Genomic DNA, 26895 nt, shown 5'->3' with positions numbered 1-26895 from the left:
GTGTCCTGTCCCTCCATCCCTTGTCCCCAGTCCCTCTCCAGTTCTCCTGGAGCCCCTTTAGGCTCTGGAAGGGGCTCTGAGCTCTCCCCGGATCCTTCTCTCCTCCAGGTGAGCACCCCCAGCTCTCCCAGCCTGGCTCCAGAGCAGAGGGGCTCCAGCCCTTGGAGCATCTCTGTGGCCTCCTGGACTCTCCCCAGCAGCTCCACAACCTTCTGCTCTTGCCCCTAGGTCTGGAGGCAGCTCTGCAGGTGGGGTCTCACCTGAGAGGGACAGAATCCCCTCCCTTGTGCAGGTGTTGTCACTGCCAGCCCTGTCCTGTGGCCCTGCTGGTGACAGCTGCCCTTGGGATGGGGAAGGTGCCTCCACCCTGAGCAGAGAGCAGCCAGGACCTGTCCCCAGCATCCCTGAGGATGCACAGAGCCCTGGAGCTTGTGCCTGCAGCCCAGGGCTGTGCCACCACTCCTTTCAAGGTGAATTTATGGACCCTCAGCTGCCACTCTGGTTAATATTCTTCCCCCAGGTCTGTCACGCAGGGCTGTACTTTGATACTCAGAGTTGTCACCAAGGGAGCACTGGAGTTTTATGAGCTGAGGGCTTGTAACTTATGGGGAAATTACTGTTGTAAAAGAAATGACAGCTGAAGAGAAAAAAAAAAAAGATGGCGCATCAGTTTTTGTTTTTTTTTCCAAAGAAAACTTTTAATTTCAACAAGACTGGAAGCTGCACAAAGAGAGCTACCACGAGTTTCTTTAGAACAACAGCTTAAATCTACACCAGGAACTGTGGAGTAGGGGCTCTCCTTCTGAGTAACAGCCTGACCAGGGCTCGGCCTTGCAAAGGCCACCACCCTGCACCTGGCAGCTCTGTCCTAGACCAGGATTTCAGCTCTCCTTCCCTTCAGGACAGCAAAGCAGCATTTGAAGGGGGTGGGTAGGGACCTTGCAAACAACAATCCACCCCAGGAGAACAGGACTTGCCTTCAGAGTGCTGTTTCCTCTTGTGAGGCCAGCCTGACGTGTTTGAAGACAGCAGGGGGAGCCTCCTGCAGCTCACACATCAGTCTGACCCAGAGCCAGAGCCAAGTGGGTCAGGGAAACCTGCCCTGGTCACCCCTGGTGGCTCCAGCCTTCCCAGCTCCTGGCAGGGATCACTCCTGGCTTCCAGGGTGAGCAAGGCCACCCTAAAAAAGCATCCCATGAGGGACAGCAGGGTGCAAACCCTCCCTCCCCTGCCCTGCTCTGCCACCCATGCCCTGGGGCTGGGTCAGCACAGAGCCCAGAGCCTGCTGTGGGTCAGGCCTGGGGTTATGAGCTCAGGGCTGTGCTGGCAGCTCCCTTCTCATTTTAACCATTTCCCCACTGCTGAAACAAGATCTGTGTCACTGCAGGGACCATCTGTCCCAGCTGCACAGCTGCCTTTCAGCTGGGGGCACATTCAGGTGGACAGAGTGCCTCACCTCTCATATATTTAACATTAAAAGGGCTCATTTCAGCATCCTTCAGCACAACAGAAATGTGGCTACAATCTGCCTGCTTCCAGCCTGCAGGATGTCAATCACTGAGGGCCAGAAAGTGGCCAGAGCTTTTTCCTTGGATAAGGAAGCACATTGCTCTCCCAGCTGAAGCAGCATCTTTCCAGCATGGAGCAGGCACCAGAGGTGAGGGAGAAGAGGCTGCTTAAGAAAGGGAGGCAAAACCTTCAGGGTTTTGCTCAGCTCTGAGCTGGAAAGATGCCTCAAATCTCAAGGAAGAAAAGAAACAACTGGAGTTTCTATTTCAAATCATCCTAATGGAAAGAAAAACAAAACAAACAAAAATAAAATCACCAGAAATATTCAGTTAAACAGGAAAGAATGGGGGAAAAAAAACCACTCAACTCCAAACACTGAGACTCCAGTCAGCATTTGCAGCCAGCAAGGGCAGTGAGGATGGAGTCCAGCAGTGCAACACTGTCACCTCAGGGGCTGCAGCTCCCCAGTGTCCCATCCTTGTCACCATCCCAGTGCTGGGCCACCCCCACAACCGAGTGACCTCCTGCCACCCATCTGCCACCATCATCCCCCCACCCTGCGGTGCCCTTCAGTTGTCCCCTGCCTGCACGTACTCCTCGGTGGCCTTGGAGAGGGTGCTGAGGTACTGCCAGCTCAGGGCAGCCAGCAGCATGGCACAGGACAGGTAGATGGGCGAGTAGTGGTGGCGGGAGGCCATGGGGCCGGCGGGCAGGCTGGCGGCGCGGATGGCGGCGATCGCCTGCTGCGTCCTGCGGCACGAGGGGTCCGTGCTCGGCATCTTCTGGTAGATCTGCAGCAGGAGGAGGGAGGGAGGAGGAGTTAGGGCTCCTATTTATGTAAATAAATACCCTGTGTAGGGCTCTGTCATGGTTTGATGCTGGCGCAACGCCAGTGCCCCCATGAGAATACCCTCACCCTGGTGTCTGCTGTGAGATGCGACCAGGAATAAGCAAAGCAGGCCCCCACTTAGAAATAAACAAAACTTTATTTACTAAACTACAACTATGTGTAAAAAGAAACACACAGGAAAAATGAAAACCTTCCAAAAACATTTCCTCCCCCCCTGTCATGGGGTGCTTGACGCTGGCGCAATGCCAGTGCCCTCCATGAAAATATACATTCTCCCTGGTGTCTGCTGTGAGATGTGACCAGGAATAAGCAAAGCAGGCCCCTCACTTAGAAATAAAGAAGAGAAAACTTCATTAACTAAACTACAACTAAATGTAAAAAGAAACACACAGGAAAAATGAAAACCTTCCAAAAACATTTCCTCCTCCCCTGTCATGGTTCGATGCTGGCACCAATGCCAGTGCCCCCATGAAAATACATTCTCCCTGCTGCCTGCTGTGAGATGTGACCAGGAATAGGGCAAAGCAGGCCCCACTTAGAAATAAAGAAAACTTCATTAACTAAACTGCAACTATATGTAGAAAGAAACACACTGAAAAAATTAAAACCTTCCAAAAACATTTCCTCCTCCCCTGTCATGGTTTGACGCTGGCGCAATGCCAGTGCCCCCCATGAAAATATACATTCTCCCTGGTGTCTGCTGTGAGATGTGACCAGGAATAAGCACAGCAGGCCCCTCACTTAGAAATAAAGAAGAGAAAACTTTATTAACTAAACTACAACTATATGTAAAAAGAAACACACTGAAAAAATTAAAACCTTCCAAAAACATTTCCTCCTCCCCCCACCAAATTTCCAATACATCCATCCCTCAGATCACCCACTCTTGGTTCATCACCACCCTTTAGATAATCAATTCTCAGTTCATCAAGGAGTGAGGAGTCCTCCTTGTGCCATAGGCTTCCCCTGGAAACACCGTTGAGACCTCCTGTGTTTCCTGTCACATGTGGCACTGCCCAGAGATCATTGCATTCCTGACATCTTCTTTCCATGCCCACTGCTCTCACCACTGCACATGGACCACAGCTGCTTCTAGGGTTCTCCTTTTAAGGGTGCTTTGTCCAGTTCCAAAAAAGAGCACAGTCTCTCACTTTTGGGACACCTGTCCCCCCCAGATTTCCCCCCCTGGGGCCAAAGGGTCTCAAAAAAGAGATCTCCACTGAAGATCGAGGGCACCAACCACGAACCTCCTCATCCATTGTCTCTGCTCATCTCTCCCATAACATCACTGCACTCTCTCAGCTCCAAGCCACTGCCTCCCCCCTGGATGCAGTCTCTGTGTCACAGGAAACATCGTTCTGTCCATGGCTATACAAGAAAAGTCCAGCCAAAGGCCACTCCATCACCTCCTCCCACCTAAGATTCTTCTCCACTCTTCCGACATCTTTCACCTGCACGAACTTTCATCACACTTGTCCATTTCCTCCTCCATTTCATCTCTATCTCTCTTCTCATTCAGATCCAGAAGGATCAGTATGTATAAGGTTTCCATTATTCAAGAAAAGGGTTAAAATCTCAGGCTCTGCCTGCCCAGAACTCCCACGGCTTCTCACCGTGCCCCCACTGCACTCCCTCCTTCTTCTCGGCCAGGCCTGTGCTGCCAGCACATGATATCAAATTTCAAGGTGGCACAAGGAGTTTAAGGGAGGAAAATGGGAGGAGGTTGAAGTTTTGAGGGCCAAGAGTGATGGTGGTGGTGGAGCGACGTGAAGCAAGGGACAGCTGGAACAGACATTTTTTATGAAAAATCCTTTCCTTAGGATTTTTCTTCCTGAGAAGCTGAGAGGCCTCCGGAACAAAATGTAAACATTGATTACCTGCTGCTGTGGAATGCAACAGGTGGGTCTGTGATTGCTCTCATGTGGTTGTTTCTAATTAATGGCCAATCACAGTCCAGCTGGCTCAGACTCTCTGTCCGAGCCACAAGCCTTTGTTATCATACCTTCTTTTTCTATTCTTAGCCAGCCTTCTGATGAAACCCTTTCTTCTATTCCTTTAGTGTAGTTTTAATATAATATATATCATAAAATAATAAATCAGCCTTCTGAAACATGGAGTGAGCTCCACATCTCTTCCCCCTGAACACGGTCACAGAGGCCCATCCCTTTCCCACATCCCTCGGAAAGTGCACTAAGCCAAGCTGCCTCTTGAGGGCTCCCCATGATGGGACATGGACCACATGGCTTTGGACACGAACCCTCGAGCCCCAGTGATGTTACAGGGACCAGTGGTGTTACTGGGATCAGGGGTTTTCACTCTGCAATCCTCACTCGCTGTACAGCCCACCCGAAACCAGCGGGAACATTCCTGCCTGGAAACAGCCACATCATCACCTGATTCTGGGGCATTTGGGGTTTTCTTCTCATGGCCTTCTGAGATACTCCTCTGCAGGAGTCTGAGCAAGGTGGGCTCAAGCAGAGACCCTCTCCTGGGTTAAAGCCCTGCAGTGTCACTGTCCCTTGCCATGGGATCAGCCAGTACACAAGGGCAGCTCTAATAACCCATGGTTTGGGGTCTCTCTGCTGCAGACTATTATTTTATTTAATAGCCTTCACTGGAATTGGGTTTTGGGGAGGGGAGGTGTTTTTTTCCCACAAAAACCCCCCACAAGTTGACTTTCCACGTGAACTTTTAATCTCCACAGGACCCTGTGGAGTCAGGAGGAAGTCATAAGGTCCCCCTTGAGCCTCCTTTTCTCCAGGCTGTGCCCCTCCCCAGCTCCCCCAGCCACTCCTGGTGCTCCAGCCCCTTCCCCAGCTCCATTCCCTTCTCTGGACAGGCTCCAGCCCCTCAATGTCCTTTGTGTTGTGAGTGGCCCAGAACTGACCCCAGAATTGGCTCAAGGGGATGGGCACTGCCCTGGCCCTGCTGCTGGACACACTAGTGCTGGTCCAGGCCAGGATGCCCCTGGCCCCAGTCCCTACTCCCCAACACACACTCAGACCCAGGCAACATTCAAGGGAACACATCAAGCACAGTTTGGTTCAGACCAAAACCACATCAGGGTCATCACTCCCCACTGCCACTGAGCCAAGGATAGAATGAACAGATCCCCATGTACTCCCAGCTCCACCCCAAAAACACGGACAGGAACAGCCAGAAATGGCTGAAAACAAACTGCTGAGCCTACCTCTTCCACATACTGGTACATGATGGCTTTGACAGCTTGGATGTTGGTGGCATCCATCATGAGGGTGACGGCCTGGCCCTTGCGGATCTTCACCACCCCCCTGAACACCTGCTGGTTGTTGTAGCAGGCAGCCAGCGTGGCAATGGCCATCACCTGGGGAGAGACAGCAACTTGCACCGCAAGGAACTTGCCAGAAAGCCACCCTGTCCACAGTGACATCCATGAAGTGGAGCCACAACCTCAACAACAGCAGAAACGGCAGGAGCCACGAAATAAGCAAAAAAACCAACAACACAGAACCTCCTCCACCTCCAGCTCCTCACCAGCTCGGCTGCAGAGGGTGAGGAACCACTTGGAAGCTCAGCTCACCTGGGGGATAGCGCAGAAGTTGAAGACACTTTGGTTTTTGAGGCGGGACAGGTAGGTGAGGACGTCGGGGACGTGGTGGAGGGCGTTGGTGATGAGCTCATTGAGGCACTGCACGGCCACGTCGATGTTCTCTGGCTTGGCAAGGTCTGAGAGCTTCTTGGCATATCTGCTCCAAACCTAAACACCAAGATAAGTGTTCCTGAGCTGGAGGGGTGCATTGATGTCATCAGAGAGACAGCAGGTCTGGGAGAGCAACAAGAAGCACCAAAAAACCCCCGCACAACAGCCTTGGGATAAAGAAAAGCAGGAGGGGCAGGCGTGGGGATGTGACAGTGGCCTTGGTGCACACAAAGAGATGGTAAAGAAGTAGGATGAAACTCATCTCCACATCTTTCCTAGGGAGGGCAAGGAAAAGGTGAGTCACACATCAAGAAATGCCCCGTGAGACAGCTGAGCCACATAGGAAAGGGGGAGAAAAATTTTTGGACATCATGTCAGGCACAGGCAGAGCTGACCCTGCTTTTTAGGAGCTTTTTGGATACCCTCCTGGGATCCCAGCCAGTTTTATTCTCCCTCATTCCTACAGAAAACCTAGCAGAGAGGAGAAAGAGCTGCCTAAGTAGCTCTTGGCAGTGTGTGGTGGCATCACCTTGTCCCCACATCTGCAACCAGAGAGCTGCAGACAGATGTCATCAGAACTGTCATTACCAAGAAGATGTACAGCCAACAGCAGCAATTTTATGAGGTTTTTCCTCACCTCTCTGGGCCAGAACTCCCTTCCCTCCATCTGGTCCTCCAAGTAGTCACGGATGATGTTGGTTTTCTGCAGGAAGAGGCCCATGGAGTTTGCCAGCTCTGTGTCCTGCCCCACGATGGAATCTTCCAGCTCTGATGCAGAGAAGAGACGGGAGAGGCCAATCCCCACCAGCCCAGCAACGTAGTGACAATACTGCCAAGGAGGTGCCAAGTTGGGAAAGGAGAGGGAAAAAAAACAAGATAAAAGGAGCAGTTACAAAGAGCTGCCTGTTTGCCACAGTGAGTTTTACAAAAAGCAATTGAGAGTTCATTTGATGCAAGGTCTCCCAGGGATGTCTCAGCTTTCCCATGAAAACAAACATTTTTTCCCAATAGGGATGGTCTGTCTACTCCTTTCACAGATACAAAGAGGCCCTACCTGGAAATTTTAAAAAAAAACTGTGGATGTGGCACTTGGGGACACAGTTCTGTGGTGGCCTTGGCAGTGCTGGTGGAATGGTTGGGCTTGGTGATCTCCGAGGGCTTTTCCAACCTTAACTCCATGACCCTGCTCAAGCTCAGTCCATTCCTCTGTCTGGGCTGACTCACCTTGTCCCACTCATGCTCAGAATCCACCTTTTTCTCCAAGAACTCTGCCATCCCAACACCCATCTTTTGACAAATATCTGAAATCACATCCTGGTAGACCTTGGACAGTTTTCTGAACTCCATGGAGATCTGTAGCGTGGTAAAAACAGAAAGAGAGTGTTCAGGAAGCAAAAAAAAAAACCAGCACAGATCAACATTTATTAACAAATCAGAAAAATACTGTTAAACAAATCAGAAAAATACTGTTTACCAGGCTCTAATCCTGCCCTGGCTGGAGATCTGGGACAACTCCCTCAACCTGAGCTGTTTCAAGGTCCTTGGAGCCCAGGCTTAGCCTGTTCCCAGTCTAAACAGGACGGTCTCTGGCAGGAGATCAGACACAGCAGAATCTTTGGGAAGGCTCTGTGGCCTTGGACTGGTATCATCTGGGAGCTGCAGGACAAAACTGGCTGCACTTGGTACACAGAGCTGTTTGCCTCTGTAATTTGAGAGCATTCCATGGGAAAACACCCGTGGGAGGTTTCTGGTGCTCTGCTCTCCCCAGCCCTCTCCAGCTCTAGCTTCACACATTTGGCACAACTGGAAAGGCATCAAGCAGTGAGGGAAGAGTGAAATCCTTCTACTGCATGTCCAGTAACGTGATCATGGAATAACAGAGTGGATTGAGTTGGAAATGACCTTGAAAATCTAGTTCCAACCCCCCTGCTTTGGGCAGGGACACCTGCAGTGTCTCCATCACTCTCACACTGAAAAAAAAAATATTAAAAAGTGCATCCTTCTTTTCCCAAAACTGTGGAGCATCATGTTTCACTGTGCTAAGCTTTATTCTCCATCAGTGGGGGACTGCAGCCAGCCCAGGGGTTTTGTGCAATAAGGGTTTGTCTGTAAAATAAATGTATTCACTCTGCTTCTGCCTCTGTGGCTTCAGTCCCTTCAAAGAGCAGCACAGTCTGCAAATGCACCTCTAGGAAATATTATTAGAAGTTTTTCACTGCAAGGGTGGTGAGGCACTGGTAGAGCATGCCCAGAGAGGCTGTGAATGCCCCCCAAAAAATTCAGGGATAGGGCCTGAAGTAACCTGGTCTAGTGGAAGGTGTCCCTGCCTTGGCATGGGATGGAATGGGATGAGCTTTATGGTCCCACCCAACCCAACAATTCCATGGTTCTACAATTTTATGATTACTAAAATTATTAAAATAATACCTGAGCATGGGTGTATTTATTTATTTATATTTCTTTTATTTCTATTTATTTATTTATTTTAATATTTATTAAAATATTAAAAATTATTTTAAATATTAAAACAATAGCGATCAAAACATTACATAAAATTATATTTATTAGAATATTTATTAAAACATTCCTTTAAAATATTAAAAATTTATTAAAATCATACCTGAACATAGATTGCCTCAAATAAATAACATATACACCAAGAGAGAACAGCAAAGCGCCACAAACACCTTCTCAAAAGCTCCTCTAAAGCCAAGCCACTGACATATCTACTGTATCTCTACCCACATTCCCTACAGCACTCCAGCCCCTGGCAGGCTACAGCCACAGTCACCTCAAACCTGAGCATCAAAACTCCCAACACACCTCAGTTCTCCAAACAACCACCCCATTCCCACTGCTAGGGAAAGCCTGAAAAGGGCAGAATAAATTAAAAATGGTAAAAACCTGAACAAAACAGAACATCCTCTGAAAATGAGATGTTCCTCACCAGAACTATTACATTTTTTCTTAAACAGAGGGAAGGAAAAAACCCTAAAAATCAGCTCAATAATAAAAAAATCAACACAATATTGTTACTAATTACAATGAGGGTGCTTTTTGTCTTGTATCACAGAGTTATGGAATAGTTTGGATAGGAAGGGTCCTTAAAGCTCATCTCATTCCACCCTCAGCCATGGGCAGGGACACCTCCCACTGTGCACACAGGTGTTACATTTACATTTTTTGAAAAATCTCTTTGTCTAAAATTTTTCTCTTGAGAAGCTGAGAAGCCTCAGGGAAGAAAAAAAACCCAATAATTATCTTATTTACATTTCTTTTGCTTATATGAAATGTGTTTAAAGATTGTTTATTTACAAGTAATTGTTTTATTGGTTTCTGGTGTGAGTTGCTTTGACTCATTGGCCAATCAGTGCTAAGTTGTGTCGAGACTCTGAAAAGAGTCACGAGTTTTCACTATTATCTTTTTAGCATTCTATAAATATCCTTTCTGTATTCTATAGTATAATATAATATAATGTAATGTAATGTAATATAATATAATCATAAATTAACCCTCTAAAAACATCAAGCCAAATTCATCATTCCTTCCTTCACCAGAACACGCCACAAATACAATTCACTGTGCTGGGTAACAACCCCAAATTTCTCTCCGTAAGTCAATGGTCATCTGCTCTTCCAGCAGAGGAGGCAAAAAGCCACTTTCCAAGGGCTGGAACTTTTCCACAGCCAGATCCCCTCTGCCCCACATCATTGCACAATGTTTGAATTTCTCACCCCAGCTTGGCACCCAGCCCCACAGGCAGGTGATGAAGCCCTTGGGAAGACCTGTGGCACTGAACAAGCTCTGCAGGCACCACGTGGAGACAACCCGGCACCCAGAGATGCCACCAGGGGCAAGGAGGAGGCTGCCTTACCGTTGGGAAGTCTTCCAGCACCTGCCTGTCCTTCTCCTTGCTCTCTGTGTACTTCCAGTCTGGCTGGTAGAGATGGGAGTGGAACTCGTGCAGCATCGGGACCTTGACATCCAAGGGGATGCTCATGTCATCCTCTACAGTGTCCAGGGCACGGAGAACCAGGTAGAATATACACACTGCATGGCTGGAAAAGGAGAAAAAACAGTAAACTTTCACTTGGGAGTGCCCAGGAGGCAGGACAACCAGCTGGGATTAACCACAGAGCCTTCAGCAGAGGCACTTTGAGCTCAGCATGTCACAGAGTGACACTGCCACGTGCCTTTGGAAGATACCAGGCAGGAAAATCCAGGATTTTCCCTCATGAGGAGAACTACAGCATATTTTTGGGGTTTCTAAGATGTGTATCAGGGAACTACAGCATGATTCTGGGGTTTCTAAGATGTGTTTCTCAGATGTGCACTTCTAGTGTGGCTGGTAGAGATGGAACTCGGGCAGCATTGGGACCTTGACATCCAAGGGGATGCTCCTGTCATCCTCAGGAATCCATAGGAAATCCAGGATTTTCCCTCATGAGGAGAGCTACAGCATGATTTTGGGGTTTCTAAGATGTGTATCAGGGAACTACAGCATGGTTTTGAGGGTTTCTAAGATGTGTTTTTAGATGTGTACTTCCAGTCTGGCTGATAGAGATGGGAGTGGAACTCGTGCAGCATCAGGACCTTGACATCCAAGGGGATGCTCATGTCATCCATAGGAAATCCAGGATTTTCCCTCATGAGGAGAGCTACAGCATGATTTTGGGGTTTCTAAGATGTGGATCAGGGAAGGGTCAGGCCTGTGAGCTCCCTGAGCAGGGAAGATCCAACGCTGCAAGCAAGGCCAGTGTTCACCTGGACCCAGAGGACAGAGCCCAAGGTCAGCTTATTTGGAAAAGCAAATGTCAAATAGGGAAGGGGGAAAAAAATCAGTTGTTTTCCCCATCATTCCCTCTTCTCTGCACACTTTTTACCCTGTTGGGGTAAAATATTCCTGTCCTTTCTTAGGGGTAAATAAAGGGGTGACACTGTGCAACAGGAATATTAGGACTGGCAGAAAGAGCCAAAATCACCTGTACTTTATATCTCCAGAAGCAGGACACTGGAGGCAGCCCATGTGTCCCAATATCCCAGGAGGAAGCTGCTGAGAGCCACCTCCCCTCCTGCTCCCACCACCCCTGCCTTCCCTGTCCCTGCTTCCTTCCCCATCCCTGCCTCCACATTTCTACAGCTGAAGAAAAAAAACCAACCAAACAAAACCAAGTCCTGATGGCAAGAAATGCTGTTTGCAACACGATTTATATTAAATAATCCCCAGATCTCCATAAGCACAGGGATATATGCCAAGGAGAGGAGGCATTTATTAATTGTTTAACAAATGGAAAGTAGCTTGATCTGCTTAAATGCTAATTACCAGGTGACAGTGTTGTACTCCTGTACAAGCAGTGATTAATCATCCAGGGAAAACTGACTTGCTCTTAGAGCCAATACTGTCAAATTTGGCTTTTTTTCCTTGATTAGAAGGGTATTTAACACCTCTGTCACACCACATGAGCAGTTCTCGTGCTCCTGTTCCTCTGCATGACTGAGTTTTTCCATTCCAGCCATGCTGTAAATGTTCATCCAACAGGATGCAAGTGCCCAAGGCTCCAATCTGCTTCCAGGAGCCACCAAGAAAGGCAGAGCAGAACCTGAAAATGCCATCCCAGAGGCACCTCTCACATGGGCATCATGCCCAGGGAAGAGCCAACAGTAATTCCAGAACCCAGCACAGTTAAAACACTTATTTAACCCCAATTCTGCATCCAGACCTTGTCTGCCTCCCTAACTTCCATCACATACTGAATTTAGACCCATGGCACAAATGGAAGCAAAGAACAAGTCTGGATCTTCCAGAGCTCAAGCTCAGCCCTGTCAGCTGTAGCTCCCTCCTGCCCAGGTGAGGAGCTCTCCTCTCTCCTTGCCAGCACATACAGCCTGTGCTGAACCCTCAGGAATAGATCCTGAAGAGTTCCAGAGACAGGCAGGAGCATGGAACTGGCAGCAGAGAGGCAGGAGCATCCCTCTTCCCCTCTTCATCACCAGGAGACGAGCTATGAGCTTGGATCAGAACTCCTTCCCACCACCAGCAGTTATGATGCTGTTGGCTCAGCTGTGGATGAAATTGCAGTTTTGAGCCTCCCACCTTCCCAGAAACGCCCTAACCATGGAGCAGTGAGCTGGACAGGGCTCTGGCCAGCAATACAGGTGGTTCATGGGGCCAAAAAAAGCCAGGAAGGAGGAACCAGACATTTCAGCTCAGCTACCAATACCCTGTCTGGCCAGGGAAGGGTGCCCTGCCTCCCTAGCTTCCATCATATACTGAATTTAGACCCATGGCACAAATGGAAGCAGACACTTGGAAAGAACAAGTCTGGATCTTCCAGAGCTCAAGCTCAGCCCTGTCCTGGGTGCAGCTCCCTTCTGCCCAGGTGAGGAGGTCTCCTCTCTCCCTGTCAGAGAGGCAGGAGCATCCCTCTTCTCCTCTCCATCACCAGGAGAGGAGCTATGAGCTTGGATCAGAATCTTTTCCTCCACCAGCAGCTATGATGCTGTTGGCTCAGCTGTGGATGAAATTGCAGTTTTGAGCCTCCCACCTTCCCAGAAACACCCTAACCATGGAGCAGTGAGCTGGACAAGGCTCTGGCCAGCAAAACAGGTAGTTCATGGGGCCAAAAAAAGCCAGGAAAGAGGAACCAGACATTTCAACTCAGCTATCAATATCCTGTCTGGCCAGGGAAGCACTGCCCCAAGCACTCCTCCAGAAGTTCCCCATTCTCCAGCAGCCCTTCTGGGATGCCTGTCTGTAACCACAGGGGCCCAGGTGAATTCCCTGATGGGGTCAACAACAATTCAAGCACTTTTTTAATCCAGCAAAATTATTTCCTTCTGTAAGGCTGTGGCTCTACCTATTTCTCTATCCTCCCTATTTTGTATTTCCCTTGTTTGTCCCTAAATCTTCTGGTGGAAATCCTTTGAAAATGAACCTCTCCTGATCCACTACTGAGCCAGCTGTAATCCAACCACCATCCCTGCCCAAGCTGGGTTGCAAAGATCAGGCAAGAGCATTTTTAGGATGCCAAGCAGAAATTCTGTGCCCTGAAGGGTGATTCTCCTGCAGGGCTGCCAGGCAAGGATTAAATGACAATAAACACCAAGAAAACTGCAGGAAATTTGAGGCAAGCATAGGGCAGACACATTGCTAACAGGTTTCATAGTGTTTTCTTAATTTTTTTTCTTAATTCCTGCACAGAAAAAACATGGAAAATAAAAAACTTAATTCTTGGCCCTACTTGTACTTTTCCATGTAATTTCAGCCAAACCACTGAACTTCTCTGCCTTTCCTGTCAACCAGGCTGCAAACACCATTTCATAAACACTGGACACAGTTATGGGGCACCATCCAAAATGCCAAACCAGGGCTCAGAAACCCCACAGATCACACAGTGTTTGGGGTAGTGCCTGCAACAGCTCAGATCAGAGCCATCAGATGTGTCTGGAACAACTTCCAGAACCCCTAAATTTGATCATCAACCCATCTTGGGATTAACTGGGGATTTAAAAACTGAAATCAGTAATTGTTACATGAATATAGGGAATTATATATATGGAAAATAATTACATGGCATGAGGCTCCCTGGCCAGCTGAGCTTTATTTACATCCTCTGTTACTATTCCTGTCTGAAGCTTTTCTGCACAAGGCAGCAAAATCTGCACAGCAAAAAATGGGTGTGCAACAAACCTGCTGTGATAAATGCACAGGTTTTGAGGCAGCTGCTTCCAAAAGCACCTCCCAGGCAAAACCCAGACCCTTGGTCAGCCCCAGGTTTTTCCTCACCTCCTCCCTCCAGCCTTTGTCCAGCTCAGCAGTGCCAGGACACATTCCCAGGGTGTCACACGGGGCACAGTGCCAGGCCCTGTGTTTAACAGCCTGCTGGCCACAGGCTGAGCCCAGAGACACAGTTTGGGGAGGGATGTGATGCAGAGGGGGGATGTGGCACAGCCAGCTGGGACGTGAAAATCCCCACGTCCTGCTGCACGGGGTGGGGCTGAGCTGAGTGAGCCCAGTCAGCTCCTGATGGGAGAGGGAGCGTGTCCCAGCAGCTCCACTAGAGAAATATGGAGTTTGGGGGTAGGTACTGTATGGGCTCAGCTCTGGTATTATGGAGGACATCACACCCACCAGCTCCTGGGGAGGCCTGAAACTGGGGGGCCACTAAGTTCCCTGGGATGCCCAGTGTTGGGGTGGCACTGTACCACTCAGGGAGGAGATTTATCCTCACCATCACCTCCATCACCACCTCCCAGGGAGGAGATTTATCCCACCATCACCAACGGGTTCGGGGGAAAGCTGCACCCACCCCCTCCCGAAGATCCCCAGCATTGGGATGTCACCCCACCCACCACCCCCCAAAATCCCCGCCCTGCCGGCGGTCACCGCACCCCTCCCCGGTGTCCCCCGCTCACCGCAGCTCTCCATCCAGAGCCTGGATGACGGCGGCGAAGCTGCGGCTGGTCTGGTTGAGGTATCGGTAGCAGGTTCGGAGGCCACATCCCAGCGAGTCCTGAGGGCAGAGCGGGCCGGGGGCCGCGGGTTGGAACCGGGGGACGGCGGCGGGCGGTGGGGCCGGGGGGGCTCCGCACCGCTGCTGCTGCTGCTGTCCCCGCCGCTGTCCCGCTGCCCGCGGGGGTTTCCGCGGCGGGGACAGCGTCAGTGTCCGCCGGAGCACGGACACGGCCCGGGAGCCGGCCGCCATGGGGGCGGCAGCATTGGGGGGCTGCGGCCGCTCCGCTCCGCCCCAGGCCCGAAACCCGCCCCTTAACCCGCCCCGTGCCGCGGCCGGACACGCTGCCATGTACGGAGAGCGCCGGGGCCGTGCGGTGTCCGGAGCAAACCGGGGATGCGCGCAGGGTACAGGCACCGAGCGGTGCAAGGGATGCTCGGAGCTGGGGGGATGAATGCGGGTATGGGCAATGAGAAATGCATGGGAAACGTGAGATGCTCGGAGTCAGTGGGATGCTGGCAGGATACCGGCACTGAGCGATGCAAGGGATGCCTGGAGCTGCGGGATGCTCCGGTAGCACCGGGGCTCTGCGATGTCCGGCACCGAGCAATGCAAGGGATGCTCGGAGCTGGTGGGAAGCTCGCAGGGTACCGGCACCGGGCAAAGCAGGGATGCTTGGTGCCGGTGGGATGCACCAATGCACAGGATGCCCGGAACCGGTGGAATGCCCGAAACCGGTAAGATGCACACACAGTAGGGGCAATGCAATAGGATGCCCGGAGCTGGTACAACCGGGAAGCACCGAGGCGCACACAAGGCGCACAAAGCCAGGCAAAGTCCTATACAAGCTGGATGTGGGATGGTCACCCATGGCAACACCGTATCCGCGCCCGGACATGACAGTGCCTCCCACCTCCTCCTCCTCCTCCCGTGCCCAGCTCCCCACCGGGAGCACCGCGCACCGGCGACAGCGAAGCGCTTCCCGCCGCCCGCTCACCGTGTCCATCCGCGGCATGACGGCGCGGTAGCCGCCCATCTTGAAGCGGAGCAGGTTGTAGATGTCCTCGGGGTGGCCCAGCCATTTCCGTAGCAGCTCCATGGGGGCCGCACTCAGACCCCGCCGCCGCCGACGCCGCGCGCTCCCGCCGCCCCCCCCGCCCGCCGCTTAACCGGGCACGGGCGGGGCCGCTCCAGCCCCGCCCCGCAGCCAATCACAGCGCTCGGCACATCGCTCGGTGGGGCGGGCGCGGCGCCGATTGGCGAAGGCGCGCTCGCACCAGGGCAGCGCCAGCCAATAGGGAAACGTCGCGACTGGTGTGACGGCCGGCGGCGGGCGCTGATTGGCTGAGGCGCGCGTCGGCACAGGCGGAGCGGGAAGGAATCGGCGGCCCCGAACCCCCTCGTGTGAGCGTGAGGGGAGCGGAGCCGCCATGGAGGCGTGGGAGGGTTGGCGTGGGAAGGGGGCGTGAAAAACCTTCCAGTTCCAACCTCCTGCCATGGCAGGGACACCTTCCACTATCCCAGGTTGCTCCAAGCCCCGTCCAGCCTGGCCTTGGACACTTTCAGGGGTGGAGAAGCCACAGCTTCTCCAGGAGTTCCATCCCAGCTCCCACCTCCTCCTCACAGGGAGGAATTCCTTCCCCGTATCCCATCTAACCCCGTGCTCTGGCAGTAGGAAGCCATTCCCCCTTGTCCAAAGTCCTTTTCCAGCCCTCCTGAGCCCCTTTAGGCACTGAAAAGGGCTCTGAGATCTCCCTGGAGCCTTCTCCAAGCTGGACACCCCCAGCTCTGAGCCTGCCTCCATCACAGAGGGGCTCCAGCCGTTAGAGCACCTCCATGGCCTCCTCTGGACTCGCTTCCACAGTCCATACCCTTCCTGGGTATGTGCTGAGAACCCAACACATACCCAGCTCCATCCTCATATCCTTCAAAGTGCAAGATTCAGCTTTTGGGGTTCTTTTTTGTGAGTGGTTTTCTTCCAGAACTTGGGCTTTGATCATCATTGTGGGTCCCTTCCAATTCAGGTTATTCTATGATTCTTTGTTTTGGACAGGCACTTGGCCAACACTCTGCAGAAGGGACATTAAACACTTTCCTTGGTTCCATAACCCCATTAATTCGTTTATTCAGCAATCCCATAACCTGCAACCATTCTCTAAGGTGTTGCAGTTCCCAAGGGAGAAGCTGTGCAAGCCTTGCCTAGGAAGCAGCTGCCTACAGCAGAGGTGTTTACCTCCAGCATTCCCAGCTGATTTGCAATCTATCTTTAAATCCAGTTCCCATTAATGAGACCACTTACACAGCTAAGGAAAATCACTGGTACCATCCTCAACAGGCTGCTGTTAACCAATTTCAGGCAGCTGGAATTTCCATGTACACCCCAGTTTCTAACCAAGAAACTGCCAGAAAGGACACACTTGAGATGAACATCATTGATTCTAATTCCAGCTTTTATTGTTTTGTTCAAGTCAACAACTTATTATTAAAATAAATCCAGGGAGAGAGGATAGCAGCAGTTCCCACCTAGTGCAGAAACACAGCTCTATTTCCAAACCTTTCTGCTTTCAGGTTTCCTTGGAGAGCCTGAGATTTATGCAACACTGCCACACGCTGTAATTTTTTTAAATTTTTACAGCAAGATCTGGAATTGGCAGTTTGCCACAAAGCTGAATCCTGTGGGCGCTTTGAGATGAGCTCCACCAAGCACTGCTGACATATATTTTGTACAAGCTGATGTGGAAGGAGGAGGGAGCTGTTCCTGCCAGATTACATGGGAGCAGCCCCTCATGTTTAACCACACCCATTCACAGCCCAGCACACAGGTATTCAGCTCCAAACAGAGGCAGGATTATTTAATTCCTAATTAATCAAGCTGCTTAGGCAGAGGGATATCCTCTGTTTTGCTGACTCCTCCGGGGTCAAGGGACAGGGTCACTTCAGACCACAGCAATCCCCTGCTCAACCCTTTACACTTCCCATCCACTGCCACCTGAACAGGGTGACCAATGCACCTCAGACCTGGTCAAACTCTTTACACTGTGACAAAAACCCCCATGAACAGCCACTTTTTCCTTTATGCAGCCACTCAGGGAACCTGAGACCTCCACTGAGCACTTAAATCTGCCAACTCCTTAAGGGCAAACTCAACAGCCTAAAAGAAACCATAGAGATCTTCTAGCACAACGAGGAACATGGATCAGAGACCACCCAGCACCCTGCAGGACAGATCACCCAGTGACTGGGGAAGGGTCCCCATCCCCTGGCAGCAGCTCAGGCTGGCACTGAGGGCACCACCACGTCAGTCTCTTGAAGCCACCCGAGGGTCCAAAAGTGCCCTTCATCAGGGGATGTCCCAGGGGACACTGCTCCTTCTGGTACACCTGGGGGTGCAGCCCTTGGCCTCGCAGTTTGTTGTGCAGCCACTCAGAGCTGAACTGAAGGGCGCAGTCCAGGAGATGCTCCAGATCTGAGAGAGCCAAGAGGGAGCCTGGTGTTAGTGGGTGGATCCTGGCCAGGTACAGGATCTCGTTCTTGATGATGTTTCCTGGGAGGGGTCAGAAACAAGGAGACAGTAAGGATATTTCTAATCAAGGTAATGCAGGCTGCTGGCTCTAACTTGGGATTTCTGCCTCAAGGAGCACAGCCAGCAACACCACTCCCTGTACCAGCAGTGGCATCCAAAGAGTAGACTTAGAGCTGAGATTCAACTGGAAGAGGTTCTCTTCCCTCTACTGTTGTTACAGACCTTGAAGATGATAACATGCCCTCAGCTGGATCAACCAGAAACTCTTAGCTAAAGAGAAAACCACCTAGACATGCACTTCTGCATCTGTGGACATCCCACCCACCTTCCTCCATTTCTCCTTCTGCCCCTATTCCCTGGAACTCACCCAGCCCTGAAAAATATCTTTGGTCTAGGAGGGTGTAGCAGACAGGATCGGGTGCACGGAGGGCACGCAGCGCCCGGCCTCGGTGGAATTCCACAGACAAGATGTCAGAAGCAGGATCAGCCCTGGGAGAGGAGCACCAGAGCATCCGGCAGTTGTAGAAAACAAGGAAGCCTCCGCTCTCAAAGTGCAGAACCAGCCTGGGAGAAGCAGAGAAGTTGGATTTTCTCATCAGAAACATCTCTGAACTACTTGTTATACTCTGCAGCTGGCCACTGTCTCAAGGCAAGGCAGCATCTTTAACAACTGCAGCCATGAAGCTTGGTGGTGAACCCACACAGCTGGCGGAAAGTTTTTCCTGCTGCTGCCCTGTGACCCTGGTTGGCAAAGCCTTCAGCAGGACAGTACACAAATCAGAGAAATGGATGTTTAAATGATCACAAAAAACGGTGTCTAAAAATACTTGCATAGAAATAAAGTCATCCTTCAAAAAAATTAACAGAATCATAGAATGTTTTGGGTTGGAAGAGAACTCAAAGATCATCTTGGGCCACCCTCTGCCATGGGCAGGGACACCTTCCCCCACCCCAGGTTGCTCCAAGCCTGCCCTTGGAAACTTCCAGAGCAGCCACAGCTTCTCTGGGAAGCTGTTCCCCCTTGCTCTGTACAATTCCAGTGGGATACAGGACACAAACCACACCCATGGTTTCAATTCACTGCTGTCCCTTACAGCATCACTCCAGCCTGTGACTCCAGGTGTATGAGATGTTTGTTATTTATCTAAGACTTTTTTAAAAACACCTAACTGGGAGAAATTGGCATTTTTAGGGCATGATTCAGCCTGGCATCCCAAAATTTCTCTCTTCAAGATAAAAATCTTAGCAGAGCTGGTACTAAAATCCCCAGACAACTGCATCCTACAATTCCACTGTGGATTCTCTGCTTGAGCACACCCCACATTTACTCATACCTTAAAAATTATCAGAGAAAATCAAGGCTAAGAGCATTCCCACACAGATTTGGCTTGGGAGAAAAGAGGAAATACCTGGGCACAGGATCCTTCCAGTCCCCCCTTTTGTTGGCTCTGCTTGCCCTCGAGAACTCGTTTGCGCGGACGCTGCCGAACATGCCAAAGTGGATGCGCAGCCAATTGCCCCGACCCTCTGCTGCCTCTGGGGCTTCAGATCTTGAGTTCTGGGCTTCCTGCAGCTCCTCATCTTGGGAATGGGGATGTGGAACACCAGCCTGTCCCTGCTGTCCCTGGGCAGGACAGTGTGCCTCACAACCAGCCTCTCTTTGCAGCGCTGTCTCTTCTGCAGTTGGCCCAACAGGACCTTCAGCTGCCACAAATGCCAGGTACAAATTCTTCCCATGAACCTGAGAAAAGAGGTGGGATGTGCTGATGATCCATAAAGGATCATAACATTCTAGAAAGAGTTTGAATGGACCTTAAAGCTCATCTCATTCCAAGCCCCCATCCACTGGCAGGGACAACCTCCACTAGACCAGGTTGCTCAGCCTTCATCCAACCTGTTTTTGAACACTTCCAGGGATAAAATCTCTGGCAGTTTCCATACAAGTGACTTATTTGTTATAACCTCTATTAGAGTGCACATCAGCCCACCCTGAACATGGGATTCATCAGCATCCAAGCCACTCCCATCAGAGCTGGGGTCATCCTTGCAGATTCCTTTCTTTGCCTGCCTGAAGCACAAGGTGTTTAGATGCCACTCAATTCTGAATCCCTCACAGGGATTCCCATCAGGGGTTTGAAATTGGTCATCATCACTTCTGATTCCTCTTTCCACTTTGTGCTAGGCACATTTTGTGCTTTTAATTTTGCTCCACACCTTTAATCAGAGGTGAGGCTGCACCAGGCTTTGGCCAGTCAGGTCCAAATCATCATCTGGAGGTGTCAGGCCAGTGAAGCCCCAGCAGGACTGACCCGGTGTGACTTCTGACAAGTACCCACAGCACAGACATCTCAACTTAGCCAGGTGAAACCCTCAGGGAAACATTCACAGGTTCTGCACCTTCTGTCACCCAGGTGTGGGGCAATGGTGATTTCTGCCCTCAGACTTGTCATGGATCTGTAAATTCAACTCACCTGGGAGTCCTGGAGCCTCAGGGCATTCAGGTCATTCACACTGAGCTTCCTGCTGCTTCCCCCCACCTTGGCCACCACTTGTCCCACAAAATGGGAGGTCAGCAGCTGGAACTTCCTCACTGAAGGTCCCTCTGGCATCTCCAGCAGCTGCAGGGGGATTAGCAGGTCCTTGTCACACTCTGCCCTAGACTTGAAGGGAAGCTGCAACTCAGAAATACACAAAACATTCTCCTCATTTTCCTCCTTAAGTTCCTATGGTAAAATCTATGAAGATAAATGGGACCAAGGAGGAGGATGAGTTCTCATCCTAGTGGATATATATAATTTAATCTAACACAGCCCTGAATAACATACTCCAATGGCAGATTTCATGCTGCAAGTAGGAATTTGGCCTGGGGAATCTTTCAAAGTCCTTTTTTTCCTGGGGCAGTGAGAGGTTTCCCTGCCCACATCACTGGGCATGGGGATGGAAGTAGATGATCTTTAAGTTCCCTTCAAGCCATTCCATTCTGTAATTTTGTGATTAGTGACCCGGAACCAGCACAGGCAAGTGACCCATCTTTTTCCCCATACACCACGGGAAGTGCTGCTCCCATGGGAAGATCAGCCCTGGAATTAGAACATCCCCACCCCTGGCTTTACCCACTGCTTGCCCCACTGACTGCAATGGCATGGAACCAGTTGGGGAGCATTCCTGCACTCTGCTAAGAGCATCTGGGAGCAGAAGGCTCTGGATGAGGGGGAGATGAGGCAGCATCATCTCGCAGCTCCTTCCAGGAAGTCACACCAATACATGAGGAGTTATTTCTGGCATGAAGCCCCAGTTCCTTGCAGTTCTTCTGAGGACTCCTGCTGGCTGTGGGTGTGCAAGGAAAGCTCAGCTTGGCTTTCATCCCACAGTGCCAGTTCTCGCTGCAGACTAATCCCAGAGCCCAGCACTGATCAGAGGCTCAGCTTCAAGCTCCACAGCACTCAGTGAAGGAATCTGAGGCACCTGGCACAGCTATGAGACAGCTTGATGAGAAAATCAACAGCAATCCTGGGGTCCCCCGCCAGAAGAGCCATTCCCACCTCATGCCAGCCATTCCTGTGCTGGAGCACAAACCAAATTCCTTTTGGAAGGCCTCAAGAGGAAAACATGTTAGGGAACATTAATTTAATGTCTTAGATCGAGGTACAGATAGTAAGTAGTCATCAAATCTAGATTTGGCAAGGGTAAAAGACTGAGCTTTAGTCCTCTGACTTCAAGGGCATGTAATGATTATTCACAGGCCTACTCCAGTTTTATTGAAAAAATCTGCACATTATGTTTAACAAGAGGCAGCTAAAGAGATGCTTCTGCTGCCAAAGGCACCAGCAGCAGTTTGGATCCCTGGAAACAGCTGGGCACAAGGAGTCTGCCCTGACTATCCAGGCACTGGCTTCACAGATTGAATGCCAGGACAGCCCTGTGAGCCCAGAGCTCACATCCCAGGGAAGTTCATCACCTGCAGAGCCCTGACTGCTGCTAAGTCAGCTCTCCACAGCTCCTTGGAAGTGCTGGGAGCTCTCTAAGGTGTTAATGCTCACACTACCCCAGCTGTAGCCTGTCTGACAGCAAAGGAACACTCCTCCTCAAAAGGAAAAACTGCCCTGTTCCCCAACACATCAGAACCACCAGCATCTGCCCTCCTTATCCCTTGTACCTGATTCCCTTATCTCTATGTACCTCCTTATTTCACATTTTTACTCTAGATCCATTTCAGTCTCATCCACAGCACTCCCCCTTCCAAGGAGGAAGATGAGGAAAACCATCCCCAGCCCTCTGCAGGGCACGACACCCATCTCACCATGAGCATGGTACCTGAGCTGGTGCTTCTGCAGCTCTGGGGCAGGCAGCCAGGCCTCCAGGACAAACCCTCCCCCTGTATGGGCTCATTCCCAGTCCTTGTGCCCAGACAAAGGCCCAGCACCCACAGCAGAACAGAGCAAGGACAAGCTCAGGCAGCTCACCCCAGCTCTGCCTGCACCCAGGGATTGCAGGAAGGCTCCCTGTGACCTTACACCCCTGGGCAAGGCTCCTGCAGCGACTTCAAGGCACAGCTCTGACCCTCCACATGCACTCAGGGGGGTGCAGAGCTCTCTATCTTCTCACATTCAACCAAGCATCATTTTGCAGACACCATCAGAAAACAGGCATTGATTTCCCACTCCATTCTCACCCACACCACCCCAGGGCAGTGAAGGCACCCACTGCTTTTCCCCCAAGCCCCACATTCCCGCATCCAGCTCTCATGCACTGCTCTCCCCATGCCCACCGTGTGCATCCATTTGGGGAGCAGGCTGGGCAGCCTTCCCCCCCCCCCCCACTTCATTACCTCTCCTTTACTCCTCACAGCCCTTCCTGTATCTCTACCCACCCTCAACAGGACTGGGCACAACCAAAGCCCTTCCACCCACTTCTTTAAAAGGGAGGAAGATCCTCCCTCCCCTCCCCAAAAAGCAGGGGAGCTCCCCAGTTGGCTGCTGGGGCAGGGATGGGCGGTTCCAGGTGCTGAGCTCACTCACCCCCCCAGCTGTGCCGGTTTGTGAACTGGTTGGGCTGGGCGGGAAGCTGGGCAGTACCTGGCAGGGTGATTGGGTGCTCAGAGCAGGGCTGTGCCCCCGCAGAGTGGGAGGTGGCTCAGCACATCTTAAAAACAAGTGATTGGCGTTTTTCACGGCACAGCCCTGGCTGACAGCCTGGTTTCAGCTGCCGGCTGTTGTCTCTGAGTTCAGCTGGAAGCACTCAGGCTGAACAAGGCCTGCCGAGTAAAATTCAGTGAGAAGACCAAACATCTGAATCATGATGGTTTTTAAGTGTCCTCAAGGGTTTTTCCCCTCTCTGCTGTGTTCAGCAGCTTTTCCTCATTTATATTAAAATCATAGCCACAGATTGGTTTGGGTTGGAAGGAACCTTAGAGATCCAGTTCCACCTCTCTGCCATGGGCAGGGACACCTTCTGCTCCACCAGGTTGCTGCAAGTCCTGTCCAGCCCGGCTTTGAGTTGCTCCAAGCTGGGTCTGTCACCTCTCAGTTCTTTACCCTGTGTTTGCCATCCCAAATCCTACATGTAGGATTGTAGGACTGTATAGCCTCTGTGTGGCTCAACATTGATTTTCCTACAATGACTCATTGCTTGGGAATTACCAGGTCTAGGCAACAAAGATTTTTGTTCTCATTAATTACCTAATATTTATTAAATAGAAATTTTTATATAGGACAAGGAGTAATGGGTGCAAGTTGAAGGAGGGGAAATTTAGATTAGATATTAGGAAGAAATTATTAACTTTGAGGGTCGTCAGAAATTATTAACTTTGAGACACTGGAACAGGCTGCCAAAGGTGGTTGTGGCTGCCCAATCCCTGGAAGTGTTAAAGGCCAGGTTAAAAAGTCCTTGAACAGACTGGTCTAGTGGAAGTTGTCCCTGCCCATGGCAGGGGTTGGGACTAGGTGAGCTTTAAGGTTCCTTCCAACATCTTCACATTTTATGATTTCAGAAAACATTTCCACCATGAGGGTGGTCAGACACTGAACAGGAACCCAGAGAGGTGGTGAGGTTTCCATCTTGGGATATATTCAAAACTTGACTGAACAGAGCTCTGAGAAATCCGATCTCATCTTTTCTGACTTTAAATTCCTTGTAATTTTTTAATTGTGAGCTCTCTGGGACAGGACCCACTTCACCATTTCTCCTCCAGGTGCATTTCATGTTTTCAGTATTTCATCATTTACCCCCTGCCCTCTCCAAGAAGCCTATGAGGGTAGACAGAATCAAGCACAAACCTTCTGGTTTTATTATCATTGTTTTATTTCCATTAGTTCTAAAGGTGTAGAAGTTACGTGGATTGGTAGCCATACTACTTCATAATAGATATTTTTTTACATCTTTAAATAATTACAGCTTGTTCAGTTGGTTGGTTTCCCTCTCCCCTTTACAAATAAGTGTTTGTTTCCACGAGACCTTCCCAGATGACCTGAGAAGCTTCAAACTTTATACATGGGGAGAAAAAAAAAAAGGCAAAACAAAACACCACCCCTGACATAGTCACAGTTTCAATGTTACATTGAGAGTTGTTGATTGGTTTTAAAGCTCCCTTGCAATATTCCTGAGCTCCTCCTGATTGCACCCTCTCCATCCAAGCCCATAAGATTGCAAGTGATCTGTGCATCTTGTCTGATCGATTTACAGAGAATAACTGAAGTGAATCAAGACAATGCCCTTCCACAAAGAGCAAAGACGTTTAGAAGTGGTTAAATGACCTTTCTTGGCTCCCTGTCCTGGTTCTCATCTGCCCATCTCACTTTGGTGGCCACTGGGCCAGTGCCAAGGTCTGGTTTGACACAGCCAAACCTTGTGCTATAAACTCTTCAGCATCAAAATTTTCCTGATTAGGGGTGATCTCAAGGGGAACAAATCCCACAAATGCAGTTTTATATGTGCTGAGGTGTTTTGCAGGAGTGGGCCCTTCCCTCTTGCTCCTCAGAGAAGGGATAGTTCTTGGTCCTGTATTTGTGTAGGACCTGGTATGGGTCTCATGAGGTTCTCCAGCAATGAAAGCAATAATAAAATCAGTAATTACTTTGCTTTAATGGATCTCTAATAATTGTATCTAATTCATTACCAAAGCAGGCTCTAACTGCCTCCCCCATCACAGGCAGGGAAGCAGAGCTCAGGTGGAACCTGTAATTTTGTTATTAGCTCCTCTTGCTGGAAGGAGCTGAGTGAACTGACAGTGGCAGCACTTTAATCCTCTTGTCCTGTGAGTATCCCTTGGTCTGTCACCTCTGGAGTTTGTCATCCTGCATTGGCCATCCTTGCAAGACGTGGCTCTGAGTGATTCCTGGCCTTGGAAACCATGTTCAACCTCCCACAATGACTCCTTACACGGGAATCCCCAAATGACAGTAATTAATTTGCCAGTGATTCTTGGGAAAACATTTCCAGCATGAGAGCAGTCAAACACTGGAACAGGAACCCAGAGAGGTGCTGGGATTTCCATCCTTGGGAATATTCAAAAGTTGCCTGAACAAGGCCTTGAGAGACATGATCTTGTCCCTTCTAAGTTAAATTATTCTGTAATTTGATCTTTAGAAGCCCTAAAGAAGGGGACCCATCAATTATGGTGTGTTTGTACCCCACTTGAAATGGTGATGCTCATCTGAGATCAGTCTCTCACCATCCTGATACTAGAACTGGCTTGAAAAAGACAAAATCTCCTGGGCCAACAGCAGCTCTACAACAGTTTTGGGTGATTTAAAAGAACCACAGAACCTGGTGTATCTGAACTTATGCTTCTGGTGCAGAAAGGAGGACAAAAGAGCTAATTTCTACCCCTAAAGAGTTGTCTTCTACCCTTAAAGCTGCCCTCCAGAGCTTCACCTTTTGGAAGCAGATGTCTTGTTCTGTTATCAGGGACTTTTAAATGCTCCTCACTCTGTTTCAAGAATTGCTTTTCAGGCTTTGAGGAAGGCTAAAATCTAGTTAATAAATCTCTACCAAGAGGACATAAGGCAGATATGTTCTGCAGGGATTTTTTTCCTTCTGGCATTATAAGCAGAGTTCTTTCTGGCATCTCTGAGTGGGTTTCAAGGGCAGGAGAAAAATTCCACTGGGGAATTTGGCTTTGAGGGAAAGAGGAGGAGCACAGCAATAGGGAAGGGAAGGGAGAACCAATGTGAGCCTCCAGATGGAAGGAGAAATGGGGCTGTGGTTGGTCTGGACTTTTAATCCTTATCAGGAGGCTCCACTCCCTCTTGGGGCTTTCCAGGGTAGTTCTGGATCCCTCAAAAGTTGGCATGAGCCACGTGGCATTTTGTGGTGTTATGGCCAGGATTTCACAGCCAGCTCCCAGGAGGGCTCCACTGCCATTTACAAAAGGGATTTACTTAAGGAGGAGTTTGGCTAAAGATCTTCCTGCCAATGGAGAAACACCTTTGTGTTTTCACCTCAAATTCATTTTTTTCAGGGCTATTTCTGGCCTTTTCTCTAAAGCCTAGCAGGCCTGAACAAAATCACAGAATTTAATTTCGTTGTATTCATGTTTCATGAATGTCTTTCCCTCATCTGTAATTAGCACTAACGAGGCTAAACACTGCATTAGCTCCACAAAACAGTGGGAACTGGTGCAAACACCACCCAGCTGTTCCCATGGCGCCATTGCCATGGTGCTTTTCCCTAGGGAGTGTGGAGGCTCTGTCACCCCTACAAAACCCTGCAAATGTGAGCTATGGAGAGAACAGGGAATGTGGAGACTCTCCAGTCATGACCAGTCCAGTTGAATCCTTCTCCTTAGAGAAGCCTTTACACCATAGGGAGGAAAAGGGTGAGTTCAAGCAAAGACAACACAATGCCATTGTTTTGCTTCAAACCTGTCCATGGCTCTCCTCT

The 26895-nt window shown here is 50.1% G+C and overlaps 2 protein-coding genes across 2 annotated transcripts; both read right to left on the bottom strand.

The window, feature by feature from the left end:
* Positions 1–1791: 1791 nt before the first annotated feature.
* Positions 1792–15633, bottom strand: FDFT1 (farnesyl-diphosphate farnesyltransferase 1). Its single transcript, XM_054291728.1, has 8 exons — positions 15490–15633; positions 14455–14552; positions 9914–10097; positions 7263–7391; positions 6676–6867; positions 5919–6095; positions 5550–5702; positions 1792–2300 (listed from the first exon to the last, which is right to left on the bottom strand). Exons 1-8 carry the CDS (start codon positions 15589–15591, stop codon positions 2079–2081), a joined length of 1257 nt encoding a protein of 418 aa, XP_054147703.1. The 5' UTR covers positions 15592–15633; the 3' UTR covers positions 1792–2078.
* A 2086-nt stretch (positions 15634–17719) lies between these two features.
* NEIL2 (nei like DNA glycosylase 2) lies at positions 17720–20624 on the bottom strand. Its single transcript, XM_054291706.1, has 4 exons — positions 20487–20624; positions 19425–19756; positions 18383–18579; positions 17720–18036 (listed from the first exon to the last, which is right to left on the bottom strand). The coding sequence occupies exons 1-4, from the start codon at positions 20622–20624 to the stop codon at positions 17720–17722; spliced, it is 984 nt and encodes a 327-aa protein (XP_054147681.1).
* Positions 20625–26895: the final 6271 nt, after the last annotated feature.

Source organism: Melozone crissalis, unplaced genomic scaffold (assembly GCF_028551555.1).
Source record: "Melozone crissalis strain CALT ecotype California unplaced genomic scaffold, PUWL_Pcris_2 ptg000106l_1, whole genome shotgun sequence".
Lineage (NCBI taxonomy): Eukaryota > Metazoa > Chordata > Aves > Passeriformes > Passerellidae > Melozone > Melozone crissalis.
This window is presented reverse-complemented; position numbering and strand designations above follow the sequence as displayed.

Bases quoted from the DNA above. Each gene is read 5' to 3' on its own strand.
- FDFT1 (XM_054291728.1), bottom strand. From the start codon at position 15,591: ATGGAGCTGCTACGGAAATGGCTGGGCCACCCCGAGGACATCTACAAC. The intron at 7,392-9,913 runs GTAAGGCAGCCT...ACCACGCTACAG, and splicing joins TGCTGGAAGACTTCCCAACG to ATCTCCATGGAGTTCAGAAA. The intron at 2,301-5,549 runs GTAGGCTCAGCA...CTCCTGCTGCAG, and splicing joins TGTACCAGTATGTGGAAGAG to ATCTACCAGAAGATGCCGAG.
- NEIL2 (XM_054291706.1), bottom strand. From the start codon at position 20,624: ATGCCAGAGGGACCTTCAGTGAGGAAGTTCCAGCTGCTGACCTCCCAT. The intron at 19,757-20,486 runs GTGAGTTGAATT...CTCTTTTCTCAG, and splicing joins TGAGGCTCCAGGACTCCCAG to GTTCATGGGAAGAATTTGTA. The intron at 18,037-18,382 runs GTGAGTTCCAGG...GACCCCTCCCAG, and splicing joins AAGATATTTTTCAGGGCTGG to GAAACATCATCAAGAACGAG.